General features: G+C 41.6%; 1 protein-coding gene across 2 annotated transcripts in view; it reads right to left on the bottom strand.

Moving 5' to 3' along the window:
• Positions 1-1,663: 1,663 nt before the first annotated feature.
• Positions 1,664-10,825, bottom strand: part of CTTNBP2NL (CTTNBP2 N-terminal like) — a 49,265-nt gene continuing 40,103 nt past the window's right edge. For both annotated transcript variants that reach the window (XM_046645485.1, XM_046645486.1), the window contains exons 4-6: positions 10,447-10,677; positions 6,923-7,030; positions 1,664-5,823 (exon numbers count right to left, since the gene is read on the bottom strand). In XM_046645485.1, the coding sequence (XP_046501441.1) occupies positions 4,342-5,823; positions 6,923-7,030; positions 10,447-10,677 (1,821 nt within the window). In that variant the 3' untranslated portion in view covers positions 1,664-4,341. The remainder of the gene's footprint in view (positions 5,824-6,922; positions 7,031-10,446; positions 10,678-10,825) is intronic.

Genomic DNA, 10,825 nt, shown 5'->3' with positions numbered 1-10,825 from the left:
TGTTTTCTATAATAGCTACCTTGGTTTCTGGCTCATCTAAAATATTTAAGAAACATCTGTTGCTTGAGGGGAATAAGAAAGATTAGTTTTTCTTCATTTTGTCTGACTGGATAAGGGTCCCCTGGCATTGGTTACTTCGGACATCCACTTCTGGGGGTGGGGGTTTTTAGGGTGAGTGGGAACAGCACTGTGGTGTCCTGTGGGGTTTAAACCTGCTCCATCTTAAGAATCAGCCCAGGCGCTTATCTAGAGCGCACCTCGGTGTGCCTGGGAATAGGGTAACAGGTGCCTCAGGAGATTCTCACTTGGGAAACACAGGTAGCAGAAAGAGCAGAGCACGGGGAAGAGCAGAGCACGGGGGGTTAAAGCTCTGTCACATCCTAAGGGCCTGTGTGCAAATCTCTGGTCTTCATCTGCACACTGGGGACACTAATACCTCACAGCACCTTTGTCATTAGTAAGGTGATATGCCATGTGAAATAATTAACATGGTGCGTGGAACCCACGTAGGCGCTCTGGACTCTGAATGTCACTGACACTATGGTAAACCAGATTCAGGAGCTTAAGACATCTCCTTAGGTCAGGGGCAAATAAGTGCTTGAAAAAGAACAGGTGATGGCTATGAGGAACTAGTTTTCAAATGTGATCCTCAGACACCTGCATCAGCAAACCCCTAGGCCCAACCCCTAGGAATCTTTTGAGCAGGCTTCCCAGGTTATACTTAAGCACAATAAAGTTCGAGAGCCACTATTCCGGTCTCCTTTCTCCTCCTCTGCTTCTACCATGAGCAGTGGGCAGATAGGCTCTCAAATCTTCTCAACTAGTTTTATAGCAATTAAATTAAAATTACTCCTGTGGAACACTGCTCATTGCCTATCTCTGACTCATGATTATGAAAACATATCCTATTTTGAAGCCAGCATTTCAAAAGATATTTGAAGTTCTGTTTCAAGGACTAGGCATCAGATGAGCTTTATAAATTATATATATACACTCAAATTGACAAGGCAGCATTGCTGACAGTGAGGTTGTTATGGGAAAATGGCTACATTCAGTGTTGTTGAAATGATCATTAATTGGCTTAAATGCTGGAAAATTAAGATATGTAAACATCCACACTGTTAACACTGTTTTAACACTTTTGTACAACAAAGGATTTTCAAGTGCTTTTGTCTGGCTACAGTTTGCATTTGCTAACAGTGTTGCAGCGCCCGCACTGGACTAGGAGACACGGGATGCATTAGTCATTTGTAAAATTAGAGGGCAGGACAAGATCAGGCATTCTTCAGCTAGAGTACATGAATCATGGATGGCTTCAGGGTCTTTGGATCCTGTGAAGCCATCAACCAAGTTTTGCACATAAGCATGTCCATTTTTCTGGGGATGGAGTCTAGCCTTTCTTAGATTCTGAAAAGGTCCAGAACCTCCAAATGGTTTAAAAAGTACAGACTGGATTATTGCAAAGGCTTCTTCCAGCTCTAAAGAAAACCATTGTCCCAGCTCCTTTTGGGGTCTGACCTGGATAGGTCACTGACTTCACTTGGTATTTTAAAGCCATGAATGAGTGCTTCCTCGACACCACCTGCTCCTTCCCCAGCAAAACACGCCCTGTTGTGCAACATTCTTTACTTTGTACAAACAAGACTATTTTCCCCCTAAACAGTATGACTTAACTTGTTTTAATGTCGTCTGCTATAAAAATGGATGAAGACTTCTGCATGGTACATTTGGCTTTACAAATGTTAATGACTAGTTAATGCTTGTGTTATGTGTTGCACATCATTATAATCTGTTGACCAGTAGCATAGATTTCGCAACATGGGTTAATACCAAAACTGTGAATCATGGAACTTTTACTTTGCACACACACAATCTACAGCAAACTTAAATACTAATCTATAATACCTAACTGGATTATTGGATCCATTGCAGTATTGTGCTTATTTATCTCAGAAGATAGGCAACTAGCAAAAATACACATTTCTTTTGCATTTCCCCACCCCCATATTACACTGTAAAAGAATTACATTATTCAGTGCACTTCCTAAGAAATAAACTTCCTTATAGTATCTCTCTCTATATATATCTATGCCAAAACAAAGGAAGAGCACAATGCAACTTTTAAGATTACCATTTAAAGCAAGAGAGGTAAGAATGCTCTGGGACTATAGCCCACTCCCCTGTTTAGAAAGTTCAGCTATTTTATCATTAACACTGTTCATTTGGCTATGCATGGGAATAAAGTTTAATGCATGATTGCTTTGGGCAGTTTATAAGACACCCCCTTCATCATTTGGTAGACACCCTGGGGCATTAGTAGTATTTTAATTTTTGATGTATTGGCCTTAGTGAAACCATAAGCTGTGGAGACACTAATATACTCCATTGTGATTTATACAGTGATTTCCATCACCTGCCTTTCTCTCATCAACTCTGATTAGATTAAGAGAAAATCGATTTAAATTATAGCAGGAGGTCAGGGGCTGCTAGGAGAGATGTTGGCTAGAAGAATGTATGTGAGGACACCAAGGCCTCTCCATCCCTGTGGACACAGTCATACAACCACCATGTCCGAGCTGAGCTGCAGTCCTTTTTGGAAGAGGGGGATAGTCATTATATTCCATGGACTTTGTCAGCTGTACTAGCCTACAAGTTGGAAAGAGTGGAGGCTTTTGTCCTCACAAACTCGATATGATGGAAATGACAGAAGTTTCTGGAAATAGAGGTTGCAACTTGGCAGCTTGTGAGCTACATCTGGCTGCAGAAATGTTTAACCAGCAGTGTTTAAAATTTTGAATCAGTTTTGATATTTAAAAATTAAAATGTTTCTCATGAAAATTTGGATTTCATAAAAATTTGAGGAGCTGGTAACCCTGGTCTGGCATTATTGCATGGCAACGAGCCCCAGGAGTTGAACAGGGGTGCCCTTTTAAACGGGGCTTGGGCACTTCAGTTTGCTACAGCTTCCACTACCTCCAGCTGTCTTACACCATTTGACTGCGTGACCTATTTCACTCATATGATCAGTTGAGTTCTGTGACACTGGGTTAGTTTGGCTCTGCCTTTTTATGATGCTGAAGACCTGACTTTATTTGGAATTTCCCCACCTCCCTGTGGACACAATTACTTCCTTGACTGATTAGATCCCAGCCACATCTAGTTGCTTTGGTAGGTAATCTTAAGGTGCATTTCTGCTCGTCTTTTATGCTATATTGCAAACTCCAAAGATACAATCACACTAATATTTATGTGTTTAAGTGTGTGTGTTAAACACGTAAAGGGGTGTGTATCTATACAGATATATGTGTACTTCCATTTAGGCAAAAGTTAATTTGGTTCCACAGATACAGACACCAAGGGCTGGCAGCTTGGAGAGTAAGTATAACAATTTAGTAAAACCTGTATAATTCTGACTTATAATATTATAAAGAAACTGAATTTTAAGTTATTGCTTTTTGATTACATAATAAAGATCTCATTCTGTTGCAAAACTTTTATACAGAATGAGTAGCCATTTCGTATTCAAGTAACAGCAATCGGAATCAGAAGTTCCTTACACAACAGTAGATGCCTGAAGACATTTTTTGAATGGAGATGTGATTTCATTCTATTCAAGAATTTATGCAGGAAACTGGGGGTGACTTAATTTTTCAAAAGTACAAGAAAATCAGCACCCCAACTGCTTAATGCTCAGCAGGGTTTCTCGAGGGCTCTATAATGCTCAGCTCTGTGCTGAGCTCACACCCCCACCTTCAGGATTCCCATTCTATGTATGCAGCCTTGTTTCTGAATACAAAGCTTGTATTAAAAACAGTAAAAGATGATTAAAAGCAGTGTTAGTTTTTAACATTCAGAATTCACAGAAGATCTCATTTTCTGCAATTAAATAATCCATTTTGTGTTTTCGCTGCAGAATCACATTCATATGGCAGTCTTATTTCAGGCACTTTTTAAACATGTTCATCTGGAATAAAAATCTGCATGAACCACTTCTGCATAATTCAAAATGAGTGTTGAGTGATTCTAGTCCCAAAACAGACAGCAAATCACCACCTGGTACTCAATTAGCTTTCTCCATCACAACATGACGGTGACTGCTGAGCTTGAGACATCTTTGAAGTGCCCTTCTAGCTTTAGTACAAAGATGTGAGTCATAAAAATCCAAACTACTCAGTTTCTACTTAAAAAAATACAAAAAGGTGAACTACACTAAATGTATTATACAGATGGTTTCAGCTACTATCAAAATAAATAACATGATCTGACTCAACGGTTTGACTCTGAGCTCTTGGACAAAATTTGATGGAATGTCAAAAGTAGAGGGAAGCTCCCTCCTAGGGACTAGCTGCTGCTAGGCAAGAGTATCTCAACGTCCTTGCCATTGGCTACGACAGCATTAGAAGAGCAGCTGCTGGCAAGCTCTTCTGTGGTGGTCAAAGAAGATGCCTGGGAATGAGTTTTGGTCATTGGAGTGGTAGTGGATGGAGAAGGAGTGAGACCAGGTTTTTTGGGTGGGATGGGTGGAGGGTTTCCTCTCTCAGCTCTGGGGATGGTGGGGGACTTGATCCCTGGAGACAGGGGGCTCAGAGGACTGGACACTTTCCCTGGAGTAGGTGAATGGCCTGTGTCACCTCTTGGGTTGGCAGTGTTGGCCAGATTTCGATAGTCTGTGCCAAAGGGAGAGCTGTTAGGAGAGACGGGCTTGATTGGCCCTTGTTGGCTAGTGAATCTGGAGAGCACCTGAGTGACTGTATTTCGGGCCAGCTGCTTAGCGGCAGAGTTGTCCACGAGGGTAGGGGACAGATCCCTGGATGGAGGACTCTGTAGACCGCTGGCTTGTTGATCCTGATCTGCTTGTGACTGAAATTTATGCCGAGCAGCATGGAACCTCTGGTTGATCCCTACTTGGTAGGATGACTGGTAGCCGGGGCTGCTAGCTGAGGACCCCAACAAGCGCTTAGTTAGTACTGGTGAAGAGCATGGAGAGGATGTGAGAGAGGAGGAGGCAGTGCTGCTGGGAGACAGTGAGGTCCCACTGGAAGGGAGGTGACTAGGCACTGAGACTGGAGTCTCAATTCCCACAGGACACCCACCATTCTCCACTGCCTTCTCTTGGGCCAGTCCCACAGATTTCTCTCGTGGAGGCACTTGGTCTTCTGCACTGCTGCCTGTGATCAATTCCTTGGTAGTTTGTATCTCTGGGTCAAAATGGCCATTGGCTTTTGCATAAGAGTAAGTAGCAGTGGTGGGACCAGGCAGCCCAGTGGTTGTCACCTTGGCTGTGTTGCTCCCAGGGGTTCTTTCTGCCTGAAAACTCTCTGTTTGGCAAAATACAGACACGAGCATGGGGGGCTCAGTCGCTGTGGCTTTAGACATCGTCGCCAGTTTCTTCAATTGCTCATTAGGGCTACTATACTGGTGAGAAGCCTCGAGATCCTGCACTGTCTTCTTCAAACTTTCCATCTCTTCTTTCAGAGTTTTGGTCCGGTTCTCTTCTCGGTTCAGTTTTGCTCTCAGTTGCTCTCTCTCGATGTCAAACTCAGACAACTGCTTCTCCACCTGGGCCTCGGTCTGCAAGCCTCGCTTCCTCTCAGCTGCCAGCTCTTCCTCTAGTTTACTCACCCGGCTCTTCTCCTTCTCCAATTTCAGGCTCAGCTCTCCTGCCTTCTGCCCCTCCTCGGCTGCCTTGCTGGTGGCTTTCTTGCACTCGAGCACCAGCATGGATGACAGCTGCTTGTGGCGGGAGCGCTCCTCTTCCAGCTGACTCGAGAGCTTCTTCTGCTCTTTTTCAAACTTTTTCACTTGGGACTTTTCAAATTCCAACTAGAAAAAAAAGGCCACCATACATCATGATTAGAGTAAGAAAACAAAGAGATATAGTGAAAAACTAATATCAAGTAGAGTGTCCTGGCTAGCCATTCTCTGGCACACAGGATTACCACATGTCATGTGCTTAGATCAAATATTTCTGAAGTATCAGAACACCCATCACAAAAACATACATACTATGATTTCATCTTTCTTTGATGATTTAGGAGATACTTCTAGTTCTCATATTATCTCAGGGTTATTCATGAGAATATGAATCACCACTGTGTTTTAGGTCTGTGGAGAGTTCAGATGATTAGAACCAATGAAAACAGAAAACAGAAAGCCATATCAACTAGGTTTGTGATGAATGCTGCTGAAAACAAAACTAAGATTCTCGGTAATAGTTCTTTCTGGTCTTAAAAACAAACTAACAAATAGTTGCACTTGAACCATACTTTTTGTACAAATGCAGTCTATTGTAATCATCGTTCCAACCCAATTTAAGGCACAGAGACTGTGAGTGAGGGAGAGGGTTGATGAAACCCTTTTGGTCAGTGTTTTAGAAATTCTGAGACCCATTAAAGGATGGGGAAACCAATTTAGTGAGCCATGATCAGAATTTTAAAAAATGAATGTGTATTACAAGCAGTATGGGTTATCTGTGGTTTCATGAGATTTCTGTTTTAGGTCCATGTCTATTGCACATATATACTGGGCTGCGATGGAAAACGTACATCTTACTGGGAGTCCTAAATCAAAAAAAGTTTGAGAGCTTGAAGTAAGCATACCCCAAAGTGCGTCCAGTGGAACGACAGTCCCACAAGTGAGTGATCCATGTCAAAAAAAGATTTTATGAAAACATGAATTTGCTAAACACAGATACCCTATCTTGTTCTTGAGGACTTAAGAAAAAAATGTGCTTTTTGCTTGCTAAAGGATCTAACAAACTGAAGTTAGAAACCTGTTTCACTTTGTTTAATCTAGTAATTCCCAGCCTTATTTGACCACAAAGCCCTTTTTTTGAAATAACACCAATTTATACCCTGCAGAACAATCTTTGAGAAATGCTTTTCTAGGCAAATGCTGCTGCGAACCCCTCCATGTTCATTACCTGTTGAGTCAGCCGCTCTCTCTCCTTCTCCAGCATGTAGGTGACATCATCCCCTTCAGCTGTGTCCTGTGCATGCCTTTGCCTTTCTTCCTCAAGGTCTAGGATCACCTTTAAAGAATCAAAAACAATCATTTCCAAATATCAAAGAATCACACTTATAATACAATGAAATACTAAGTGCCTATCTAAGCACCTAAGATAAATAAGTAAATCCCAGTCAGGGCTATCAAGGAGCAAACTGGGTGAAAGATATGCAAGCTACGTACTAGAAAATAAGATGCATGCTTCATTTTAGGTATGCATGAAATGGCATGTAAATAGAAGAGAGCAACTAATTGGGTGTAGGGGTTGAGAAGGTTTCAGAGAATTAACAGAAGGTCCAGAAACTGCAGGCAGTTTGGTGGGACTGGAGGCAGGGGTAGGTGATGAAACAAGACAGGACCACACAAAGCTGAAAGCTCAGGTTCTCCCCTCAATGCTCAAATCACAGAAGGCGCCAAAGAGAGGGCCCGAAATCAAACATTTTAAATAGGTGACATCCTAACTGTGCCTTGCTTAATTAAGAATAGGCATTTTGTATATAGTTAGATAAGAACTGAAAAGACTCTCTTGACTTCATCCTGCAGGTAAATGGCTCAATTATTGGAATTCTAAGTGGGTTCCATGGTGTAATGGTTAGCACTCAGGACTCTGAATTATTGGGATCTTAAGCGGAGATTTTTCACAAGGCCTTTTAATTAACCTGCCTACCCCACTCCACTTATTCTAGTGCCAAACAATCAAGCCCAATTTTAAGGAGAATACAAATTTAAAGGGACATTTCCCACATAATCCTGCCTCCCATAACTGCACAGTACTCTGAATGGCAGTGGATTTCCTTCTTAGCAGCTTCTGTGCATGCTTCAGAGGTGCCTGGCCCAGATGTCCAGGGCAGAGCACTGCCATCTTAATGGCCATCTCTCATTGTTTCTCCTCACTAATAATTGTTATGAATGAAGAGAAAAATTTTCTGGGGCATGAAACTCTTCTTTAAACACAAAGTGTTTTTGTTTACAAAAATGAAAACATTTTGGTGTACATCCTTCTGGTTTAAAAAAAGCTAATTTTTCAGTTTAATCAAAAGACAAGCTTTTGGCTAAAGGTAGTAGAACATTTCCTCGTCCTTCCCAGAGCCTCTAAAATTACAGAAACGGAGTGAAAAGAATAAAAACCCGCAAAGACAAAGAGAGACTTGAGCAGACAAGAAATTTTAACAACATTTGAAGAAGGAACGGGGCTGGAGATGTGGTAAGGACTTTGGTGTGTGTAGGGGAAGCTGTTTTGCCCTGCAGAGCCCCAAAGAGATATGGAGCCTGGACGGGGCAGGTACTGCAGAGGAGAGGTGAGATGTGGGATAGAAAACAAGGGAACTGGCTCAAATTCTGTAGTTTCCAGGTTTATTTGTCCCCTCAACTTGATTCCTCGACATTGAATGTTAGCAGGTAGGCATCTACTGCCCAGGCATAAGCCAGATGAAGAAACAGAATGTGACAGGCTCAGGATTTGGAAATACCAGGTATGACAGAGAATAGGGGTGAGGAAAGGGGATTATATTTGTTTTGGCAAGATGGTAGGGGTGGAGAGGAAAGGGAGGTGGGGCATAAGACAACAAAATGTGCATCTATAAGAAAAGGAAGTAATATAAGTGTCTAAAATTGATAAAGTGAGAGGGCAGGATACCATTTAGATATATGGAAGTTAGCTACCAAAATAAATGGTTAAAAGAAGAAAGTGGTTGTCTCTGAATATTGAGGAAAGGGAATGGGAAGAAGTGGGCTAGCGAACTCTATCTTTTATAATGAGCAGAGTAACATGTAATTTACTGTTCAAACCACAACACTTCTGAGAGTCAAAGGAGATATTGTTAATAACTGTGCCAAGGCAACAGGCATAAACTGGGACTCTCTCAGGCAAACTGGGACAATAAGCACCTTAATTATATGCCTCTAGGTACTATTTGATTTCTAACAAAGTCAGTGTTCTACTTTGATAAAACACTTAAGAATAGATAGGCAGTTGATTTAAAATATTTAACACTCACTTAAAGAATCTTACATTGAAATCTAATATTAAGAAATTTTTAAATATTTTAACTTCTTCCTCTTCCCAGTCATCTAGAGCCACAAACCATCCCAATACTACATCTTCATGGGCATGACAGCCAGCCAGCCCTTCCGCACAGCACTATTGCTTCATGGATGAAGTGGAAAAGAGGCCTATCAAGCAAGGATGTTGGGAAGATTTTCTTAGAGGATTATGTAAAAGTCCCCAAAATTTAGGCAACTAACTCAAGTGTATTGACACTTTTTAAATTGGAGCATAAATGCCTTCAGATTATTTCATTCTAGACCAGAGGTTAAACTTTCCTGAGTCTTGGACAACCTTGAGAATTCAATTAAAGTTATAGGAAAAAATTCATATTCTACAAAAATGCATAAACTTTTGGCATTCTATGTATTTTCTGGGGGATCAGGGAACATCTGAGGCCCATCCATGGTTAAGAACCTCCACTCTGGCCTTTCCTTTGGACTCTGGGAAGGAAAAGAAAAGTCATGGGTGGAACTTAAGCCTGAGCAGTTTGTCAGCTGCGTTTGAAGCAGATGGCTGGCTCTCTAATGCAGGTTAAGTGTAAAAGGAAACGAAGGCCCGTCACACTGGAGCTGCTAACCCAATTTTTCAGAATAAAATGCTTCCTACTAAATGCACTGATGTTTCCCCTTGTTAGTATAAATGTAAACCAATAGTTTTAAAAAGTGCAGATTCCAGCCAACCATCTCTTACAAGGCAAATTTGAGGAGTAAATGACAAGTTGGGGAATAAAATCACAAGCACTAGAATTCCAATGAGACGAGGTGGAGGAAAGCACAGGTTTGCCTTCCTCACTAGAGGCTGGAAGACCTGAACCAAACACAGACATACACACACTTTCCTAATGGGGTAGAACAGCTTTAAGGTAAACAACCCCAGGAAGTGTTTATGGTTTCATGAGAAATAAAATGCAATGAAACTCAAAACAAGGAAGAAATGAAGACAATCTATTGGCTTGTAGGTTTATAGTCAGGTAAATTCTCTCTCTCTTTTAGACATAGCATTCCCCAAATACCTGTAAATCTTTCTATTTATCACTTAAGTAAGCAAATAAAGAACGTTCCGTTCAGCTACAAGCTTGGTCAAACCCCAGTTTGTTGCCGAAGTTTGGATGATCAAGAGCTGAAAAAACATACCAAGAGTTCTGGAGTGTCGTATCAAGAAGGAATGCCATCTCAAATAATGAATCTGGCACACTCCCTAAATTTAACATCTGGAATAACCTGTGTTTTCTTTTCTATCTTCTGGCTGCCGGGTAAGCTAAGGGGCTTTTTGACACCTGTGAGACCTCCCAATTGAATTACTGTGAAAACTGGCAGCCCACAAGAAAGTATCAGGCACTATTTATAAAGTCTTCACAAGAGTTTATGGAGCACAAGGCAACCAGGCGCACCCACCTTCCGGTGCCTGCTCTCAGCAGCAGCCAGCTGGGACAGCATGCGCTCCTGCATGTTCTTGCACTGCTTCATCACCACCTTAAGAATGGAGAGTGGGTTTGTGCAGACCGGCTGTTTCTCGCCATCATTTTTCTCCTTCAGTGTTTCAAAGTCTCTCTGTAGAGCCATTAAAGGATCACTGATGTTATATTTTCCATAGCGTTCTTCAATGAAAGTATCTCTGTGTTGGGCCTGGGAAAGAAAAAAAAAATAAGCATTTTGCTTTTAAAAACTATTCAGGAGGGAGATCTGCTACATTAAAGGTGGTGGTGTTAGTTTGAATGCAATCTGCTGACTACAAATCAGACTGGGCCATCTACATATAGAAACAACATGAGAA

The sequence above is a fragment of the Equus quagga genome, chromosome 18 (assembly GCF_021613505.1).
Source record: "Equus quagga isolate Etosha38 chromosome 18, UCLA_HA_Equagga_1.0, whole genome shotgun sequence".
Classification (NCBI taxonomy): Eukaryota; Metazoa; Chordata; class Mammalia; order Perissodactyla; family Equidae; genus Equus; species Equus quagga.
The sequence above is the reverse complement of the archived record's forward strand: the minus strand, read 5'-3'. Positions and strand labels throughout refer to the sequence as shown.